The sequence below is a fragment of the Arabidopsis lyrata genome (genome assembly GCF_000004255.2).
Source record: "Arabidopsis lyrata subsp. lyrata unplaced genomic scaffold ARALYscaffold_1, whole genome shotgun sequence".
In the NCBI taxonomy this organism is placed as follows: Eukaryota; Viridiplantae; Streptophyta; class Magnoliopsida; order Brassicales; family Brassicaceae; genus Arabidopsis; species Arabidopsis lyrata.
In genome coordinates this window covers 18219675-18243389 of record NW_003302555.1, presented here as the reverse complement: position 1 = coordinate 18243389, position 23715 = coordinate 18219675, and the positions used below count along the sequence as shown (strand labels likewise).

Sequence of the window (23715 nt, the reverse complement as noted above, 5' to 3'; positions counted from 1 at the left end):
TGTCTATGTGTCTCCTTCTCTTTCTGATTTTTTTTCGTATGGAATGTCTTCAACATAAATGCATTGCAGATAAAAATATAAAGTAAAGAAAATAATAATACATATCTTGGTTTTGAATAATTTAAATATATGAGCAATCAATAATAATAGATTAATATCTTCATAAATAATCACCTCATATAAAAAGTTGTCAACGACATATGTGGGTTATATTTTCAGTATTAATTTTAACATTGAATCTAACATATGACATTGCTATTTTCATAGATTCCTTCAATAATGTGGTTTTACAATTAATTAAATAACCCTAAATTTCTTCGTTTATCACCGCTCAAAGCTTTCGAATAATGTTAAGGACTTGTTTGGATAAAAGTTCCATAGGAGAGCATTAACAAAACGAAAATTCCAACGAAACGGTCTATAGACCCAATACGGATTTGTTAGAAGTTAAAACAGCGGTAGAAAATATGGGCCGTAATCATAGAAAGCTTTTGATTATACGGTGGGCTTCAGTAAACTTTGGATAAGCAGATATTGAAATGGGTCGTTAATGATATTGTAATGGACCATGGACCTACTACTACTTTTCCTATTGTTTGTGCGGTTAAAACATAAAAACATATGTTGATGAGTTTAAGCATTTTGTTGAACAAAAAGAAAAAATATTAGTTCAAGCAAATCGTTAAAAAAATTTAATTTTCGACGTCCAAAAAACAAAGTTTTCATTTCAGGTAAATCATTGTAGACAATTTAATGGTTAGAAACATTGACTTTCTACATGAACTAGAATCTATATATAATAGCAATCTAATAAATACTATTTGCACATCTGAACGGTTGCGTCTTTTTATCGCAACCTTTCGTTTAAATCGGTTATTTTTTTACGGTTATGTTTTTTTTATTGAATTTTCTCTTTGAACTTTCGTTGAATTATTTACGGTTAAATTTGTTCAATTACAGTCGTATCTTTTCAGTTTATAGTTATATCTTTATAGTTGCATTTATTCATTTAAAGTTACGTCTTTCCATTATATAATTTCATTGCATTTTTTGTATAGTTAGTAATACTACGAAGTTTTTTTTTACATCACCCATTAGACAACATATCAAATTGGTTTTATTAACCAAAGTAACAACCTCAATAAATGCATTTTGCACTTCTGAACGGTTGTGTCTCTTTATCGTAACTTTCCGTTAAAATATTAACGGTTATTTTTTCGGGTATCTTAGTATTCACATAGTCCAATCCATTACAGCCCGGCAGTCTAACAGGCGTAGATCACACTGGTTTTTTATCGTAACTCTTCATTAAAATATTGACGGTTATTTTTTTGTTGTGTCTTTTTATTGCAACTTTGCGTTAAAATATTGGTTGTTACTTTATTCGTTTGCAGTGGCGGAGGCAAGTGTAGTGGAGGGGGGTCAACTGACCCTAACAAAATTTAATTACCCTTTATGTTTTTTAAGAAATTATAACATTGACCCACTGAAGATTTGACATTGACCCCTATAAATTTGACTTAAACTCATGATTTACTGAAAAAAAAAAGATAGAAAATCCATATTCTTCTAGCTACAAAGACTTGATCTTTTAGATTGAATCCAAATGCATAATACAATAAGTCAGACAATGTAAAGTTTTCTAAATTTTGGGCTTATAATTTTCTTTCTTTAAAGTGCATTTCAATGTTATTTTTTTGTTTTGTATAATTTTGACCCCAATAAAAATTCGTCCTACCTCTGCCACTGTTCGTTTGTGTCTTTTTATCGCAGTTTTCCGTTAAAATTTTGACGGTAATTTTTTCTCGGTTGTGTCTTTTTATCGCAACTTTTCGTTAAAATGTTGACGGTTATTTTTTCTCGGTTGTGTCTTTTTATCGCAACTCTTCGTTAAAATATTGACGGTTAATTTTTTAGTTGACGGTTATTTTTCGGTTGTGTCTTTTTTCGCAAATTTTCGTTAAAATATTAATGGTTACTTTTTTCGTTGACGGTTATTTTTTTGGTTGTGTTTTTTTTTTCTCGCAACTTTCAGTTAAAATATTGACGGTTACTTTTTTCGTTTCTGTTTTTTATCATAACTTTTTGTTAAAATATTGACGATATTTTTTTCTCGATTGTGTCTTTTTTGTCTGTTAAAATATTGACGGTTATTTTTTTCTCGATTGTGTCTTTTAATTGAATTTTCTCTTTGAATTTTCGTTGAATTATTTACTGTTATATTTGTTCAATTACAGTCGTATCTTTTCAGTTTACAGTTATATCTTTATAGTTGCATTTATTCATTTAAAGTTACGTTTTTCCATTATATAATTTTATTGCATTTTTTGTATAGTTAGTAATACTACGAAGTTTTTTTACATCAACCATTAGACAACATATCAAATTGGTTTTATTAACCAAAACAACAACCTCAATAAATGCATTTTCACTTCTGAACGGTTGTGTCTCTTTATCATAACTTTCCATTAAAATATTAACGGTTATTTTTTCGGGTGTGTTAGTATTCACATAGTCCAATCCATTACAGCCCGGCAGTCTAACAGGCGTAGATCACACTGGTTTTTTATCGCAACTCTTCATTAAAATATTGAAAGTTATTTTTCGGTTGTATATTTTTATTGCAACTTTGCGTTAAAATATTGGTTGTTACTTTATTCGTTTGTGTCTTTTTATCGCAGCTTTCCGTTAAAATATTGACGGTTATTTTTTCTTAGATGTGTCTTTTTATCGCAACTTTCCGTTAAAATGTTGACGGTTATTTTTTCTCGGTTGTGTCTTTTTATCGCAACTCTTCGTTAAAATATTGACGGTTATTTTTTTAGTTGATGGTTATTTTTCGGTTGTGTCTTTTTCTCGCAACTTTTCGTTAAAATATTAACGGTTACTGTTTTCGTTGACGGTTATTTTTTTGTTGTGTATTTTTTCTCGCAACTTTTCGTTAAAATATTGACGGTATTTTTTTCTCGATTGTGTCTTTTTTTTTGTTTGTTAGAATATTGACGGTTATTTTTTTCTCGATTATGTCTTTTTATTGCAATTTTTTGCTAAAATATTGACAGTTATTTTTTCTCGGTTGTATATTTTTATCGCAACTCTTCGTTAAAATATTGATGGTTACTTTTTTCGTTGACAGTTATATTTTTGGTTGTGTCTTTTAATCGTAATTTTCCGTTAAAATATTGACGGTCATTTTTTTTGTTTGTGTCTTTCTATCGCAACATTCCGTTAAAAGTTTGACGGTTATTTTTTCTCGATTGTGTCTTTTTATCGCAATTCTTCGTTAAAATATAGACAGTTCTTTTTTTCGTTGACGATTATTTTTTTGTTGTGTCTTTTTATCGCAACTTTCCGTTAAAATATTAACATTACTTTTCTCGTTTGTGTTTTTTTATCGCAATTTTTCGTTAAAATATTAACGGTTATTTTTTCTCGGTTGTATTTTTTTGTCCTAGCTCTTTGTTAAAATATTTACGGTTACAATTTTTCAATGATGGTTATTTTTTTGGTTGTGTCTTTTATCGTAACTTTCAGTTAAAATATTGACGGTTTTTTTTTTGTTTGTCTTTTTATCGTATCTTTCCGTTAAAATATCGATGGTTTCTTTTTCTCGGTTGTGTCTTTCTATTGCAACTTTCCGTTAAAATATTGACGGTTATTTTTCTCGGTTGTATCTTTTTATCATAACTCTTCGTTAAAATATTGACGGTTATTTTTTTCCGTTTGTGTCTTTTTATCGTAGTTTTCCGTTAAAATATTTACGGTTACATTTTTCGTTGACAATTATTTTTTCTTATGTGTCTTTTTATCATAACTTTTTGTAAAAATGTTGACATTTACTTTTTTTGTTGTGTCTTTTTTGTCGTAAATTTTCGCTAACATATTGACGGTTATTTTTTCTCGGTTGTGTTTTTTATCGCAACTTTCAGTTAAAATATCGACGGTTATTTTTTATCGGTTATGTTTTTTTATCACAACTCTTCGTTAAAATATTGACGGTTACTTTTTATGTTGACGGTTATTTTTCTGGTTGTATTTTTACATTTTTTTGGTTTTGACCCGCTAGAATTTTTTCTCTCTATATTATAACTCTTCGTTAGTTATTTTGTCACTTATAAATAAATTTATATTCACAGAAAATGTTCCAAAAGTGTTTTTTAATCATAATTTTTTTTTTACATTTTTATTCATAATTTTTTTTTAATATCTTTAGAAAATATTTACGATATAAATTTAAGACATAGTTAATTTTATATAATAATTCAATTATTTGAATATATTATAATAATAATTTAATACATAAACGTGATAAAATATATTTGTTGAAAATGAGTTTCCCCGCGATATCGCGGGGTTCATAACCTAGTTCAAATAATACTAATTCAGTTCGTTAATTATCACGGAAATGTCTCATGCTACTCACATAGAATCTACCCATCATATATGTTATCAATTTCTTTTTTTTTGTGATAAAAGCCTACTTGAATATCATATATATATATATATATATATATATATATATATATATATTTGTTATTACATTTACATCAACCAGATATTGAGAGTTTAGAAATCTTTTGTGTGAAGAGAGTTCATATTGATTATACACAATAAACATGGTAGCGTATAAGTCATGCATGATATCAATTAGATAAAGAAGCTTTACAATAAACTTATAATAACATGTAGAAATATATAAATGTATCTAACGAAAAAGTGAATAAAATTGTAAACAGAACAAAAGAAGAGTTGATTCATATATTTTCTTTTGACCCAAAAAGTAATACCAATAATCAATTCTTTTTCTTCTTTCTATATCAACCTTCTGAAGTGAACTTTGTTGCGTCATTTCCAAGACTTTTCTCATAATATCATCATATAGCTTTAACTAGGTACACATAAAAATGTAAAATATGACGACTTTTTGTGAAGCCAACCATTTTTCAAAAAATATCTTACGAAGAGTCTATATTTGAATAACAACATAGCTGTGACTCCTTTTTTTTTTTTTTTTTTTTTTTTTTTTTTTTTTTTTCATAGAAGCAAGAAAATAAATATAGCATTTTACATACATGGACAAAATATAATTTCATAAGTTATGAGGATAAATGTTTTAATGGGTTTTAAATACGATTTCAAGATGTTTAAATCTAATGATTTTGATGACTAATTCTAAGTCTATATTAGAGACGAAATATCTTAAAAACGATAAGCATATGAACAGTTGAAACAAGTGATCAATGAAGATTTTGAGATAGACAAAAAAAAAAGATTTTGAGATGGATTGGAGCTGAACTAATAATAAATAAAATAAACTATCTAAAGATTATTTATGAATTTATTAAATGTATATTTGATGTGTCTTAAGTTGTTTTGGAAAAGACTAATTAAGGATTCGAGGTTATGTACATATCCTTAAATTGCTAAAATTAATCTAAGATATTAAAAAATTTATAACTATATGTTCCATATAAAAAAAAAAAACTATGTGTTCTATCAAAGAGAGGTTTAATATTTGTATAAAATTTATTCTTTACTGTATTAAAATTATAAGAAATGTTATAATTTTAATTTAAAATCAAAGTTTTATTTTTATATAATTATTTAGAATTTAAATAATAAACCATCGCTTTCTTTTACTTTCAAGTTGTGGCAATAAAATAGGACTATAAGATAAATGTATTTCAAAGCATCCTGATATTTATTTTCTTGATGAAAGAACCAAAAAATATACTTAACGAATTTCAACTACAAGAGAACAAAATAATCAAAATGATCACTATAAGTCTATAATGCGTCATGGGATCTAAGAATAAATTAAAACGCATTTTCTAATACATTTGTTAATTAGGAGCCTATGGCTTGAGCCGCTTGACAAAAAGTGACAAGTCTAACCAACAAACATATTACTTGAAATATAATAATAAATACTGAAATTTACCCAGATTGACTCAAATCTGGAGATTAATAACTAGATTGACACCCTAGTTTTATAGTTTACTAGACTAACACAAATTTTGTGTTAAATGACCAAAAACCCAATTTAGTTTTATTAGTCTTAGGAAAAAAATCAAACAAAACCAAAAACAAAACCAAAAACAAAAAAGAAAACCCTAAGGACGACTTTCTCGTTTATTCCTCAACCTCAGAAGAAAAAAAAACTAAGAGTCCGACAGACTTAAATCGAAATCGCGACTCCGACAAAGACTCGAAGCCGCCGATTACAGAAGACCAGCCATAGAAGACGGTGCTCTTTTGTTCGAGCAGAACAGCAGCAGTCACCGCCGATTACAGAAGCAGCCATTGACGACGGTGCTCTTTCTCTGGGGAACCCGCCGCCAACTTCTCTTGTTCTTCTACTTCCCGTCGTCTTCCTTATCTTCCAGTCATCTCCGGCGTTTCCCCTAAACCCTAATCTTTGGTTGCCACCGCCGATTGAGTCTCTCTGTATCTGCTTTGCGACGTCCTCTTTCTCTAATGTTCTGTTCATTCGATTTGCCGGTGTAATCAGAGCTACTGGCCATCACTGTTAGCATTCTTCCTCCATCGACGAAGTCTTTATTCTCAATTGACAGAAGAAGAAGAAGGCTACACCATTCCACCTCCTCCAAGTAAGATCTCGAGCCATAAACTGATACGAGTGAAGAAGAACTTTGTGATAATTCTGTGGTTCGAATCATATATTTAGGTTTCCGATATGTTTGTTTGTTGATTACTATCGATCTTCAATTATCTGGATTTGATTTTGTGATAAAGCGTAGTTCGAATCATAGGTTTAGGTTTCAGAATCTGATGATGAGCTGAGAAATTGTTGCGATTTGATGCTTTACTTGTATGATTTCATGCATATTTCTCGTTTTGTTTCTAATTTCGACTTTTCTTTTCCAAATCTCAGCTGATCAAGGAGCATCTTCTAATCGCTCTACTGGTAAGAACTTCTCTCTGGTCTTGGTTTGAAGTTGAGACTATGGCGTTTAGATTATGCTTATTAGAGTTGTGCTTTGCGTTTTCAATCATCTAATTGTCATCCTCTACAGAGAACTTTGGGTCTTCTTTTAGTGGAGTTGCTTTGCTTGAAGGAAGCCATAAACATTATGCATTAGCTTGCTTTTAAATTCTTTCTGTGCTGGAAACCAGTAACACTTGTGTGGAGTAGGGATGTTGTGTGGATCTCTTTGTGTCTTTTATGGTCCTTGAGCAGAATTTGTTTTGCCCTTCTCTGTCTATGAATTGTCTTTTGCTTGCTTATATTCTGCTAGAATAATGTGAACTTGAGTCTATGACTTCTCTGGTCTTGGTTTGAACTTGAGACTATGTCGTTTATATTATGCTTATTAGAGTTGTGCTTTGCCTTTTATTGTGTTCTGACATTCTTTCTAGAGAACTTTGGGTAGGAGTTGAGGAAATGCATAGATATTAAGCATTAGCTTGCTTTGTTTCTTATATAATGCTCGAGTGTATTGCTGTGCTAAAAACCAGTAACCACTTGTGTTATAAATCATAATATTCTACAGGTTTTAACACTTTATTCTCTTTTGGTATATTAATTTGTTTTGCATCAGATTTGTTTTAAATTGTTTATTAGCTGATTGTATTAATCCTCTTATATGCTGATTTATTATTTTGATAATCTTCAGGAATGGCGTCTTCGAGTAATGTCTTCAAATATCCTCCTCGTCTATATGCAGAAGGAAAATCACCTTTGCAACATAGAAGCATGAACCACAATTGTTATCTGTCCAAGATTGGTCAAATCAGAGAAGGATTAGGTATTGATGTGTGGGATGGATTGGAGAAATCATCACTAGGTGTGTTTATCAAGCTAGCTGAACTAGAGTACACATGGGCTGCCAAGAAAGTACATCTATTCCTCACAAATCAGTTGAAAGTGGATAACTTTCATGAGATATGGTCTATGATTGATGGTAGACCAGTCCGGTTCTCCTTAAATGAGTTTGCTGCTATAACAGGAATGAATTGCGATCCATTTGACCCGTCGGAAAAGTTTGAAGCTGATCACCGTGAGCTATGGGAGGCAATGAAAGTACCAATCTCAGAAGGTCCAAAGTTCAATGAGTTGCGAACTGTGATGGATCTTAGCAAGGCATGGGACTTAAAGGAGAGGATGATGGTGGGTAGGTTGTGTTTATTATCAGTGGCAATACATGGAGTGCACCATGGATCTAGATTTCCTTTGTCTAGTGCTATAAGAGTTCTTGATCCAGTGAGTTTTGAGAAATATCCGTGGGGACGAGTGGCTTTTGAATGTCTACTTAAATCGGTTAAGACAGTTGACTTTAACAAAGATGGTTATGTTATTAAAGGATGCGTTCACGCTTTGCTTATGTGGGTGTATGAGAGTTTCCCTGGATTAGGAGAGGGTTATGGGTTGAGAAGGCCTATCTTGACTGGTATTCCATTTCTTGATTGGCAGTCAACTCGGAAGGATATCGACCTAACAGAATTCATTAAAAACGAGAAGAAGCTGCATGGGCAGGTTAGTTTTTGATCTTTTAAATGTTGTGTCTTTATGTATCAAAGCAATAACTTCTTTATGTGTCTTTTTCATGTACTTTCTCTATAATGTGAAATTTAGAATATGATTTTATTGAAGTTTTATGACTGTTTTACACAAACTTAAGGTGCAGTCTTATTTTTTTTAAGTGTCATGACAACACTAACCTATTAATTTAAGCTGCAGTTTTTATTTCATTGGTGGTGCTGTTTTATAGAGCAGAGTGGCCATACGAAACATATGGATGGTTGAAAGATTATGTAAGTCATCTAAGATTAAGAGTTTAGTTTAATCGTTTCAGGTTTTTATTGATTCTAATCGGTTTTCATTTTAATGTAGCATATGGGTGCTGCGATGGCTATGTTCCGCAAAAGGTTGATGCGTAAGCCTTCAGCGTACCCAAATCAACGAATAACTTTCTTGGACCAAGACATGATGAGGGAGCTGGCTAGAGATTATGAGCACTTTTCTGGAGGACGTAGGAGCTTCAAGTTCAGGGACTATTTTGAGGAACACCTCAACGGGACAGCTCCTACTGAATCAGCTACTTACAAGAAGTGGTTCATCGATGTTGATCATCTTTATGCTTGCCTCTTTATCAATGGTGATCATTGGGTTGCTCTTGATATTGACTTGCGTGTGAGGAGGATTAACATCTACGATAGCATCCCACACTTGACCACTGATCCTGAAATGGCGAAACAATGCATGTTTTTGCGGTTGATGATCCCTGCCATGATGAGTGCTTTCGTACCTATCAACATACGTAAGAAGAGTAATGCAATGTTGGACGTGAAAAAGATTACAAAGAAGGTACCTTTGAATAAAGATCCCGGCGATTGTGCTATCTACACACTCAAATACATCGAGTGTTTGGCTCTTGGGAAATCATTCGATGGGCTTTGCGATGAAAACATAAATGCCATACGTGTTAAACTTGCAGCGGAGCTATTTGATGAAGTGAGAGAGGCAGCCAAACCATCTAATCTTGATCTTTGTGGTGTAGGTTTCAAGATCCCTAGTCTCATGGACGAATCCATCGAATGAGTGACTTTGATTTATGTAATCTCGTACTTATAGGTCTTTTGTTCTTTATTTCTAGGATTTAAAACAGTGTCACCTTGTTTCAGACTTTTTCATGCTTATTTTCAGACTTTTAGTGCTTCTGTATTGATTTATACAGAAATAACGGGGGATCTAGACTTTTGCCATCATTCAGCCTTGTCAATTACCTTACCAACGTTCCATACTTTTAATCTCTTCAAAAAACTATCATAATCTTTCAAACGTTTCGTGACAAACATAATCTATCAAAATTTAACCAAAGTATTATATGAAAAAGATAAAGAATTCAACTGTAGACTTACACCACAATAACTAGTCAATGACGAAAAAAGAAATTAAACTTGAAGATTACAAGTCTTACGATTATGACCAACTTGATTGCAATTCTTACGATTATGACCAACTTGATTGCAATTGCCACAAGTGTATAATTTTCTTGGCTTTTTCTTTTCCATAGCAATCTCCAATGCTGACTTAATTCTCGAATTCTTTGGCCTTCCCGGTTGTTGTTTGGGTATGGGTGGTAAACAAACCGTTGTTGCTACATGTTCAGGAACAGGTATAGCAAACTCCCTTGGCATGATGGCGTTAGCATAGGAATTGTAAAGATAGTTCTTGTGATAATACGAATGGCACATTGAAATTCTAGAGACTTTCCTGTTCTCAGCCGCCGCAATTGCGTGTGCACATGGCAATTTCTCCACATCAAACCTGCAACATGTACACTTTTTATCGACCAAATTTACAACGTGGAGAGATGTTGCACTTGTCACTTGTACTTGTTGTGCATCTATATCTTGCACAGCAAGTAACTTCGCATAGTCAACGCGGCTCTGTAAAAATGAATAACATTATTAATAGTGAAACAAATATACTTGTTTAATTGACATTGATTGAAAGTATGCGAATATACCTGCAGAATTTTCTCGACACCACGTGTCAAAGATGTAGTCATTTTTAATGCATTACTCCGCCGATCTGAAAACCATTTAGTCATCATGGACCTTATTTCTTCTAACAACTGTGTAATAGGAAAACTCCTGGCGTGTGACATCACATTATTCATTGATTCCGCAATATTGCTTGTAAGCAAGTTATACCTATCACCGGGGAAATGTACACGTGTCCAAAGTCGCACATCAGCCCTATCTAGATATGCATGTAGTTCAGGATTTGCCACTTCTATCTGATGGAATATGGTTTGAAAATCTACTTGTCTGAATGCATTCGCAGCCTTCTTAACCAATCCAAATGTTTCTTTACCTTTAAAACGGACCAATATATTTTTGTACAGATGGTATGTACAAATTCCTCTACTCGCCTTCGGATAAACCACCTTGATTGCTTTCGAAATTGATTTGTGCCTATATGAAATAATGGCTAGGCCCGCATCATCTGGTATGACACAGCTCAGTTGCTTGAAAAACCATTCCCAAGATTCATCATTTTCTGTATCAACCACAGCAAAAGCAATCGGAAAAATCTGAAAATTACCATCTTGAGCTGTTGCTGTAAGAAGTGTCCCTTTGTATTTTCCCTGTAGAAAAGTACCATCAACAACCACCACTTTCCTCATGAATGGAAATCCAAGCATGCTTGCACCAAAGGCTAGAAACATGTACTTAAATCTTTTTTCTTCATCAACTTCAAGTCTCGTCAATATCTCCGGATTAGCCCTTCTTAACATGTACAAGTAAGTAGGTAGTTGCTCATAACCACTCTCTGGACTTTCTCTTACCAATTCTCGCGCATACCTCATCGTCCTATAAGCCTTCCAATAATCCATCTATTAAGAAAAAATTACTGTTTCTGTTAAACATTAAAAACTTTTTGTTTTAAAACGCCAAAAATTATTAAAAATTGTATTGTACCTTGATCTGAAAACGTTTATTCAATGATTCAGCAACATGCATTGGCAATACTTTGGGGCCAATTCCACCAACAAAATCCTTGTATAATACTCCAAGAATATCATGAGTTGCTTGACGGGCACGTGCAGAACGCTCTGTTACTGAACATGAGTGTTCAGAAATAAAAACACGAATATGAAACTTTGGGTAGTCTCTTTGTGTCGTAGCTCGTACCCTCCACGTACACCCTTTTATCCAGCACTTGACAATCAAAAGAAAAGGTGTCGATTTGTCTACGTAGAAATCAAATCTCTGTACTACGGTTAGTATCTTCAGTCGTGTTTCCAAGTGTTCTTTTGATTCGTAACACTGTCCAACAGCCAAATCCACAGAAGGCAATTGAAACTTTGCATAATAATCATCATCTTTTTGTTCTTCAATATAGATACCTGAACTCTTTTTCTTCAACGGCAGTATTTGTTTTTCTTCTACAACTGGTGGAATCCCATACAAGCTATAATTCTCATCATCAGAATCTGTTCCGTCAGAGTCGTCACAGTAATCAAATCTCGTTTCTTCATCGTCATCGCCGTCATCACCAACAGCTTCATTAATCAAATCCGTAACTTCCTTAACCAACTCATTGGCAATTCTTGTTCGTTTTCTCTGCAAGGTACTATCAACGATGCCATCGGTGTTGGGTTGATTAGCTTCAATTGTAACTTTCTTCTTCACTTCAACACAAAGTCGAATTGTATCGCTCTTCAGTTGCCCCAAAAAAGAGTGAAACTGTCTTGAATTAGTAATAAAAACGGGTGGTGTATCATCCGGTAAATTCTGAGACAACATCTTCGAAATCTTGTAACTCAACACAACATCACAGCCTCTATTCTCGATTCCGTAATCCTCCATTACCATTCGAATGCATTGAGAGTAACTGGTTTCCCTATTAGCTTCCAGAACTCGACATCCTCTATTTGTATCAATGATGAACGACCATGTGTTATTCTCGAAAATCCATTTGCCACATACGAGAATCACCGGATCCATCTCCAACCCTTTCTTTTGAGACATCATGGTGAATTTCAAAAACCCTAGAGAAACGATAGATAGAGAAACGAGATAGAAAAACGGTTTATTTGTATGAACTTTTGTTGGCTGTCGTCCAAGAGGTAGAGAAATGGTTAGGATAGCCCAAAACCCTAGGAAAATAAGGTAAGTTAGATTATCTCGTCATTTATTATTTTTCAGTTATGGAAATTCAAAACAAAAAAGTCTGTCGTATTTAAAAAGTTTGTCATGTAGTCCATCATGAAAAGTCTGTCATCAAATATGTATAAAAAATCTGTCATAACATGAATAAAAATTAAAATCTGTCATTGCATAAAACATATCTGTCATCACTATACGAAGTCATTCCAGCAATTTCTTTTTTCATCACTAAATCTGTCGTAATGTGACAGTTTTCTTTGAACTAATCCTAAATCTGTCATAATGTAAATAAAATCTGTCATCACAAAAATATTTCATTTGCGATTGTAAGTCAATCTAGCCATTTTTTTTTTAATGACAAATCTGCTATCACTTGACAGTTTTTTTTGTTTTAAAAAAAAAACTGTCATAACATAAATAAAATCTGTTATCACTACTAAGTCATTCTAGTAATTAGAGGTAATTATTTTTCCAAAAACAAATCTGTCACTTGATGACAGATATTTTTATGAAAATTTAAAGTCTGAGGCCACTAGGAACATAAATCTGCCACTAATTTTAATAAATCTGTCAAAGTGATGAAAGTCTGTGGTGTTAACTTAAGTCTGCCACAACCTGTTAAATTAAGTCTGTGAGAGATAAAAAATCTGTCACAAAAAATCTGTCGTTGATAAATAAGTCTGCCATTTAAAATAAATCTGTCATAACGAACCCAGTAGACTTTTCAAAAACCAAAAAAATTTCCTAAATTTTTTCTGACGTTTTTCAAAAAATTTTAGGGGTAAATTTGACTTTTTTTTTTTCCTAACAAAGAGAGCAAGGGTATTATCGTCATAAAAATAACCAGTCTAACAACCCCCATATTTTATGAGACATTCTAGTAATTAAAGTCATTATTTGGGTCAATCTAGTAAGTTTCCCTAATAAATAAGTATAAACAATTTGTTTAATACCCTCTCTGTTCCTAAAAAAATGATGTTTTGAGTTTTATAGACAAATTAAAAAAAAGTAAATTTTATATTTATTATTATTATTTTTTAGTTAAATAATATTAGTTTTATTTCTCTTTTTTCTCTATTGGTCATAAACAAAAATAATAATGATATTTTTACAGAACATCAAACTTGGTGGAACAAGTAAAAACCCAAAAACATCAAATAACTAGGAACATAGGAAGTAGAATTTTAGTAAAGTAGCCGGTTTTTCATGTATATTAGTAGGTGATGGATCCTATGCTACCATGATATATATATTTATTTTATTTTTAAAAAAGTATCAAATACATAGAAAATACTAATTTATGGTTGAAGATTGTTAATAGTAATTAATCACGTTCTCAGTTCAAATATTTTTGGTTTTCAGAATTTTTTAGTTTATGGATAAACTAACCAAAATAAAACTAAGTTAGTATGGATGGTTTGACAAGAATTTGGTGTCGGTTTAGATTCACGTTTTAGTAAATTATACATTTAAATTTTAAAGAAATTAGAATTTAGTTAAGTTTTACTTGATTGTTTGTTTTTACATACTTGATTGTTATATATGTATTTGACTTTTAAAATTTTAATATCAAACTTAGCTCTATGTCTAAGTTAGAAATCGATTTCTTTCCGATGTTTCAGAAAAAATCTTGCATTATCTTAATCACCCGTAAACATCTTCAGTGACAAGAAAATCCGGATTTGTATGAACCCTAGTGATCAGTCAGTGTTTCAATTTTTTTTTTTTTTTTTTTGTAGTTATAAAAAATAAATTTTAATATCGAATCTAGTCTTTATATTAGTCTTAATACGTTTATATCTCTTAAAGATGATTTTAAAAAATTCTATATGGTAGACATACAATTCAGATATTAACTATTCGAATACATATAAACTTTTTTTTTTTAATATATATATAAACTTTTGTTTGTTCGCGAATGAATATATAGGATTAATTATTTGTGGATGCTTTATATTAATGTTGTGTTCTTACAATAATGAAAAGTACCTAGAGTTATTACAGCTCGAAATATATACTATATATATTTTGGCCCGATCCAATGTCTTTGGAACCGTGTTGCAATTATTTCCACACTACAAATTATACTATTCTTATAATTATTGAAGAATCCCACCAACAAACATATTACTACTACTATGATTTTTCGGTATTAACAACTCACATAATAAAAGTTATCACTAGAAATACTTGTTTACTTTAATGCATCTATTTTTGAAAGTAGAAACCCTAAATATATGGAAGAATGCAAAACAAAGAGTTTCTCTGTTTCTGCAACCCATCACTAATTTAAGCCTGTTGTCCATATTCTGTTACGTCATAGTTAATTTTCTCTTGTCCTTGGTAATGATAAAATAATTCCTGAGATTGAAAGTTGACAAGAAAAAAAAGGAGATTTGTTGAAAAGGATTGAATATATAGAAAATGAAACGCAAATCAAATGGAGCTTTAACTACCTCCACAAGTCTCATGCGCCATTACAGCTGCCCAACACAATTGTCTTATGACTCAATATATGCTGATAAAAAGATGTTTATTATAATGCATATCTATAATTAGATCGAAAACTTCATATGTCTCTCTATATGTTAATTAGTTCTTTGGGTATAAAATGTTGAAAGTAAACCTAAAAACCAGAACCTAAAAACCAGAATTACGTAAATGTCACATCACTAGGAGTAGTTCACTGTCCACGCCTTTGTGCAATTTATATTATTTTTGTGTTGGATCTAATCGTGTCGTACTTGAATTCAATGAAACGCGATAAACAAATATGATTTTCCAACCAGTTATGAATTTGTTCCATTATATTCGTACAAATGGATGTATCATCAATGTAACAAATATAGAAATATGAATCTTGTTCAAGCGTGAAATGCAACTATACGATTTTTTTCCTTTACTTCGATTAGCTCCATTTAAATAGTAATCTCAAAATGGTCAATGCTATACTATTATTTGAGAAGTACATCCTATAAATCGTAACGTTGATTTTGTAAAAAATTACAATATATGCCATTAAGATTTCTAATCATAATCATTTTAATTCCATATACGTCACTAATATATATTAACGGGTCAACGGATTTAAAGATATTAAAGAGATTTTGTTTAGATTTTATAATTTTTATAAATAAAATTTATAAAGAAAATGTTGTTATTCACGTATGATAAAAGTATTCACTAATCAAAAAATATAAATAGATCGTTTTTATTTACCTTAATCACGCATCAAATATATTTTGTTATTCAGTTTCCATAAAATCCTTTGAAAATATTGTTGGTAGTTATAATTTGTTTAGATTTAGATATAAATTCGTGCTATTAAAATTTATTTAATAAAAAATTTACGAATTTTGTGGTGTACATCTAAAAGTTAAAATCTAAATTGCTAACTAATCCGAGTTTGGTAACTATATTTTCGTTTGTTATTTTTAGTATTTATTAAAATTTTAGAAAATAAATGCTACATAATTTTCTATTTATTTTCTATAAATGTAAAAAAAATTCCAAGATTCTCATAATAAATACAAAATTTCAAAATATATTTAATGATGAATATTCTATAAGTCGAGATCATATTCAAATCTTTTTATTTCCTGAAATACGGCTTTTCTGTTATAAAAAAATATTCTATCTTTAGTTAATTATTTTAGTTTAAATATGTAAATATTAAAAGATTAATCAAAGGATTATCATTCAATTTATTAAGATTGCTCTCCAAGCTAAAAGAATATTCCACTAGAAGATTTTAAATTTTTAACCCTAAATCGACAACTCCTCTTTATTATATAAGATCATCAATTTCTCTGAACAAGACATCCATTTTTTTTCCCCAGTTACATATATGATTTTCTTTCTTTCTAATTTTGCTCAATCAAATTTATTTGTTTCAATTTAGCTTTCTTATTATCAGATTATATATAATTTCATATACATTGATGTTAATATCTTTTTCTAATATAAAACTTTTTTTACATTATGCAGGTGCATATTATATTTGATAATGGAAAAGAAAAATTCATATTTGATTGGGATGTGATTTTTAAAGTTCAAGGTACATTTCTTTTAATTTTTCATTGCTGCTACTTTGATATATGTTTTAACCAGATTTCAAGATTGAAAACTATAATATTACAACGAAAAAATGATAAGATTTGTAAGCTTAGATTTTTACTTTCAAATATATTAAAACTTGCTAACAAAAATATATTTGAAATTAAAGACTTGCTAACAAAAATTCCTTTTAATTGATATTTGTGTTTTATCTTGTGTCTTGACGTTGTTAATTAGTAAATTTATTCCGTAATCAAGAAAAAAAGAGATAAAATTCTTATCAAATATTCTTTTTCTTTTTTTTTCAACAACATGATACTAGGCTAAACAAAACCCAATATAGCCCACGTAAAAACTTAGACCCGATACAACTATTTTTTTTTTTTGCTCTCAATGACACAATGCAATTATGAATACCTAATTGAACTAAATAAATTGTTAATCTCATATAAACAAAAATACAATCTAATGCAGCTAAATATATTTGATGTACAATACAATATTATCTCCTTCTTTATTATCAAATCATGTTTTTCAACCAAGTTAAGATTAAACAACATTTAATTCCTACAATAAAATAACCCAATATATAGAATATAGATTTAAAATTATCATATACTATTATTTAATTCCACAAACAAAATATACGACCATCGTCAAATAAAATATATAACATTATATCCAAATAGTAATAAAAATAAAATATTATAATATATTCTCTTTTATACTATACTATTATACTATATTATTTTTTATATTTCGAACAAAATATATAATTTTTTTGATAAAATAAAATATTAAATCCCGTGTTGTATAGCACGTGCCATGATCTAGTTCGTTGAAATATTTTGTGTAAATATATTCATAAGTCTAAGGTCAATCATGTTATTTTCAGTTGGAAACAAAAGATATTCACATAAATTAGTATAACATATCGTAAAAATAATATATACATCAAATTGGTAAATTATCTTATTTTTGAATATATAAAAATAAAAACCGTTGAATATGACATAATATAATAAGTAACAAGTTGTATTCGTTTTGATCTGTATTATTGGACGAGGACAAAATAAAAATGTGGTGAGGTTCTTACAATATTTTGGGGTCTTCAAATTTATATATAAAAAACCAAATAAAAAAGTCGCGGCCTTTCCAAACACCAAGCAGCAGAAGTGACGCGGCGTGTCCGACATCGAGGTGGGTACGACCCGGTAAGGCGATCGGGTTTGGCTCGCCATAACGGGTGAGGCCGTGTGACCTTGCGACGCGGAGCCAGACAAGCTAGTAAGTTCGGGAGCATGTGGGGTTCACACGTTTTAACGAACACGTGGTCACGTGATATTTGCATGGCAATGGCATGTGGCGGCCACGACCAACTTTGTTTTTACAGTTCGATAAATTAATCTTTTTTTGCTCTCTAATTACTACTACTAATTTCTCAACTTTGGCAACTAGAAAGTATATATAAATATATACGATATCTATTTTCCAAGTATTTAATTCAAGTTCTAGAGTCGTTACGTTAAATTTCTTTCTATTTTCTACAAAATATAAAGTTCGTGGATTCATTGCTGTACTTATTTTTGTATTTCGAAAGGACTAAGGAATGCATGGATGAAGCAACGCCAACGTGGTAACATAAAGCTGCACTACTTAAATGGTCTAGATTTTTCGCCTATACCCTTAATTAAGTTGATATCATGTTGAGTGAATCTAAATTGTATGTAATAGATATAAGGGCTATATTTATTTATATGCCCAGACGATCCAAAAATTAAGTATCTATGTATGATAATATTATAATTAAGTAATTATAAAAGAGAAATTAAAAAATAAACCAAGTTTCTCCTTCTATTTATGATTAATAACGAAAATACCATTGATTAAAAAATTTGTTTTCCTACTTCAATATATCTGTGACACTGTTCATTCTGGCGTTGATTGTAGATGTAGGATTCACACTCGATTGTCTTTAAGTATTTTAGCGGAGAAAAACTCTTGTAAAATCAACAAAATGAATATAAGAATTTGAAAGGGAAAATAACCAAGAAAAGAAGTAAAGAAATTTAACAAGAACGAAGTACAAAATGCCTTGCGAAAGTAATAAGAGAGAAGGTATATTGTATTTCTTAGAAGTAAATGAGTAAAAAGATTTCTCCCTCAAACACATGCGTTTGAGGTTGTTTTTATAGAGAAAACATGATCAATGCGGTCATTTACTGCTCATAATCGCATTGATCCGCATTATTCATGTAGGTTACAACTTGACCGAAACGGCTTGAAGTTGAACTATCTTGGGTTTCGCATGGATCTTCCGAACTCTTTTTTGGTGACTCCAAACTCCCGCGTTTGACGCTACCGCGAGCCTCGAATAATATTCTCCTCGCTTCGGCCTTTCTCTATGCGAACTGTCTGTCGAATAAGAGCAAACTCCATACTGGCAAGGATTGAGCTCTTCTATTAGACTGAACCGAACTCCCAACTAGTTAAGCTCGATTCTTATAATAAAATATCTTTAATTCCAAGAGGATTATTATGTAATAATGACGTGGACAGATCCAAGTGGATCCTACCGATGATGTGTGGGATCCGACCCCAACATTTAGCCCCCCAAGTCTTGCGAGCTGAGTGCTCGGCTTGGAAGACTTAAGTAAACAGTAATTAATGAATTGAGATCTTTAACACTCTGGAAGTATTCCATGTTTTACGCTATTACGCTGATCTCGGATAATCAAGTGATTTGATATCCCTGACAACCGTCATCATTAATTTCTTAATTTTATATTAATACTGCGGGGAAAACTGTCCCGCTTCCCAATATTCTCGAGGCGGTTTTCCGCTAAATAGGGTTAAATGGAACGACGGCTTTTACAGTGTACATTCACCCCCGAAAGCTTTTACCAAACCAGAGAAAGAAAAATCTCTTAGTAAAAAATGTCCTCCCCAGCCGTCTACATTTCAGACAATGAAGATGACAGCCAAGGAATCCCTGTTCCCAGAGGGGACAAAGTCTTCACCCAAAGGGTAGATAAATTCGGTCCGCATATCAGGTCTCAATCGACCCATGCTTCCCTTAGCGCTCTTCGTCGCCTTTGTAACATTCCTCAGGAAATAGAATTCTCTCTTCCTAGACCCAACGAGTCTCCGGAAGTAGTGCGAGAGGGTTACTGTTGTGCGTACGAAGTCTATTTCAAAGGTTGCGGTTTATTTTTTCCCATACCGGAAGTTCTCCTTTTGTACCTCCATCTATGGATCGCTTTTCCCCAAATGGCTCCCAACTTTCTCCGGTATTTCCTGAGCACCCTGACCGTATCGGCAGAGGCTGGGTTTTCTCTCACCACCAGCGAACTCTTAGGGCTATTTCGAGCCCGTGATTTTGCGGCAGCGGGTATGTTTTCCATGAATCCTATCTTTGACCGTAAACTCATCGACGGAATGCCCCTGAATGATGGGCCTTGGAGGAAATACTGGTTCTTTTTCCGAATTAATCCTCATTCCGTTAAAGGGCTTTCCGGTCTTCTTCTCCCAAATTGGTCGTCTAAACTTGGTTAGAGTCAATCTTTATTACTTTACACTGTATTGTGTGAAAGAAATAGAATTCTTAACTCAACACTTTGTTTCAGGGAACCAGACGATCCCCCGTCCAACTGTTGACTTCTTATCTTTCTTTCGAATCGTTTCGGAGGGTGAAACAAATTGGAATTCCTTCACCCTTCAGCGTATTCATAAAGCGGGGCTCGCTATCGAAGATGGTCAAACTCACCCCCTCGATCCTCCTTCCGAAGAAAAAGACGCCTCGAGCCTGAATGCTCGGGATAAGCGAAAAATGCTCGCCGAGACTAAGGCTCTTAAGGATCAGTTATCCGAAATTGGAAAAAAGAAGCGGATAGCTGCAATCTCCAGGGTTGGTAACTTCCACAGGAAGACCCTCTTGGTTGATGATGGTTCTTTAGAAGCGGCTTTTTCAATTGTGGTGGATTCTCATGGAGCCGATATTCCTAACGACCCTCCAGTTGCCACCGCTATGTGCCCTTCTGCACAGGAGTAAGAGAGAGAAGTAACTCCTTCTCCTTGCACAAAGAGGAAGGCTCCAGACTCGGATACTTTATCAAACGAGAGACTCAAAACCGTTAGATTAAGTTCTCCGCCACGAGGCCCTAGCCCTTTACATTCTGTATTCCCCTCTTCAGAACCTTTAGACCCTGAGTTCCCTCTTCCGGGAGAGAGAGTAATTCCAGAAGAAGCCGAGACCGGAGGTTCTCTTATCTCAAGGATTGAGTGTTAGGACTCAAAACCCTTTACCGCATCGATTTCTGGTAAGTTTTTTTAGAACGCGAGCCTTAGCAAAACTTGTTACAGATTGCAGCTATTTTATTAATCTACTATTCTCCTCTGTTTTGTAGGCGAAGAAGAGATTGAAGACATCTTCCGAAGTTTTCAAACCAGGGAAGGGGCATCCCTTCCCCCTTTCTCGGTTTGGAGGCCGGAAATCCGTCAGATGTACGTCAATCGAGCCTGCCACCAATCCCAGTTTCGTATTTTTTTTTTAGATTTTGATTATGACAACCCCCTTTTTCTTAAGTAAAAAACTTTTTGCCTTAATGACACATTTTTTTTTACTCCGAAGGCGTTTATGGAGACTAATAGAATGATCTTCCATTATGAGAACCTTCTTCACCAAGCGATGAGAGAGACCGCAAAGGATAAGAAGGAGGTTGATGAACTTAGGTTAGTCAATCAGTCTGAGCGACTTGAGCAGGCAAAAGCCCTCGAGTCATCCTTTGAGAATATGAAGAAAACTCTAGCAGCTAATGAGCAATGCATCAGAATTGCGAACGCTGAAAGAGATTCTGCGAGGTCTAATGCTCTTCGCTTGGAGGCTGAGCTAGAAGAGGCTACAGCTTTGTTCGAAGAAACGAATCAAAAGACCGAGCTTTTAGTTAGGAACAGGGCTCGCAATATCGCTGAAGCCGAACATAATGCTCGAGAAGAGATGAGGAGATTCGGTAGGCAACTTATTCAATCTATTACGAAGTTTACCAAAGACGAAGAGGTCTGGACTAAACTTCTAACCGATCGAGCCGAGCTGAAGAGCAATCTTGATCTGATAGAGGACTAGAGAGTGGAAGAGTTTCGTTCGAGAGTGAGAGGAAAGAAGTTTCTGCTGAGCTCGCTGCAGTTGAATCCGAGCTATCATCGGCTTCCCGTCCTACTCTTGATCTGAAACAATTTTCTTTGGTGTTTAGAGATTCCCCCTCTCAATTCGAGGTAGGTGAGGGTTCTCGACTACGTGAGGGCTCTCCAGAGGTAGAAGAACGCTCTTAAAGAGTTGTCTTATTGAGTTCATGAGAACTACCCGTTTGACGGGAATGTTTTGTTTAATTAGTGTGACTGAACACCATCATGTACATGCACCTACATATGATTTTTTTTTTTATTTAAGTAAAACGTTTGGATGCGATTCTAGGTTTGCAAGTCCTAGCCCACCAAAGAGGTTTTATGAATTGTGAGAGATGAGCTGATCAGGCTCACTTGCCTTTTTTAAAGAAAAAATTTTAACAAGTACTTTTCCCCGGTCTCTCGGATGCGAGGATGGAGCTCAGCTTAAGTTTCTTATCGAGGGATAAGATTTTCATAATTCATGAGAATATTTGCATCAAAGATGATTGGGCAATGGCTTTGACCATAGCCTAAAAATGGCTCTGAATGTGGTGGGCTATGTTTTAGTTTGACCCGAAGTCTGATTTGGCAGGCCCGTTATATATATATATATATATATATATATATATATATATTTTAAAGAAAAAGTCCGAACACCTTTATCCTTTAAAAGAATTCTGGAAGACTCTCACAGTTAATTGTAAGAAAAAACTGAAACATGCCGCTATCTTCTTTCAGATCAAACTCAAGAATAACAACATCGAATGGGGATCCATTGTTTGGATCCGAAGATGGATTCTCTCCAAAGGGAGTCATTCACCCTACGTTTTTTCATTTCCAGACAGAGAAAGAAAGGGTCAAATGTTATGACTTCCTAGAAAAGGTTCCTTTTCTAATTTTTAGTCTTTTCGACAAACTGTATATTCTCTTTCAGACAGTTGACACAATGTTCACTCAAACATATCGTCGGGAGACATAAAGCCTTATGTGATAAGAGACAAAGAATCGGAAGAAGGCGTCATGGTCTTAATAATGAACGGATAAGGAAGATAGAAAGAGAGATTCATCGCCTCGAATCTGAACCGCATGAGTGGGAGAGGAAGGGTTTAGACATCGTGGCTATCATTCCTTCTTGCCTTCGAAGATTCCTCCGCGTGCTGGACAAATTATCACATCTATCCTTAGCAACTGGCGAGGGATCCTCTTTTGTTTCATGTTCTTCAGAGTTTCAGAGATTTTCGATGCTGAGAACTGAAAGGAACGAAGAAACGGAGGCGAAATCAATTGATCATTCCTCCGGTTTCCTCGATTTATCTTCTGACGAAGGGTTATTGTCAGAAAGCTGCTCGGGATCATCTACTTCGCTGTAATCGTTATCGGACGAAGACTTTTGATCGAACAATTCCCTTAATTTTCCTTTTTTTTTTTTTGTAAAATACTATTGGACTGGTGGCCCAGCGATATTAATTATATTCCCCTTTTTGCCTTAAATTTGCCGATTTACTCAATTCTGATTTAATGCGTTATATCTAGGGAATATAGTTAGTGATTAACTCGATTACATTTTCCACGAAGATAGTAATTTCAGATTTTGGGAAATCGTCAATTGATCCTCTTAAATGTAATTGAGTATATTTCGCATATAAAGTAGGTGTAGCTCATTATTGAATTTAATCAACAATAATTCTACAAAAATGTTCAAGGAAGGTAATTCTTCAGAGAATCCCTCCGACTCGTTTAAAAAGATAAGCGATGATCTTCCGGAAACGTCAGACATCGATCTTGTAAAAACGGAAGCCAACTGCGAACCAGAAGAGTCACGCCCATTAGGGTGGGGAACCAGCATTCAGGTTC

The 23715-nt window shown here is 33.0% G+C and overlaps 2 protein-coding genes across 2 annotated transcripts; both read left to right on the top strand.

Moving 5' to 3' along the window:
* Positions 1-7234: 7234 nt before the first annotated feature.
* Positions 7235-9562, top strand: LOC9327292. The gene is made up of 3 exons (XM_002893878.2): positions 7235-8501; positions 8702-8775; positions 8855-9562. Exons 1-3 carry the CDS (start codon positions 7640-7642, stop codon positions 9560-9562), a joined length of 1644 nt encoding a protein of 547 aa, XP_002893924.2. The 5' UTR covers positions 7235-7639.
* A 10073-nt stretch (positions 9563-19635) lies between these two features.
* LOC110224422 (meiosis-specific protein ASY2-like) lies at positions 19636-20749 on the top strand. The gene is made up of 2 exons (XM_021010480.1): positions 19636-20248; positions 20325-20749. Exons 1-2 carry the CDS (start codon positions 19636-19638, stop codon positions 20747-20749), a joined length of 1038 nt encoding a protein of 345 aa, XP_020866139.1.
* The last annotated feature ends 2966 nt before the right edge of the window (positions 20750-23715 follow it).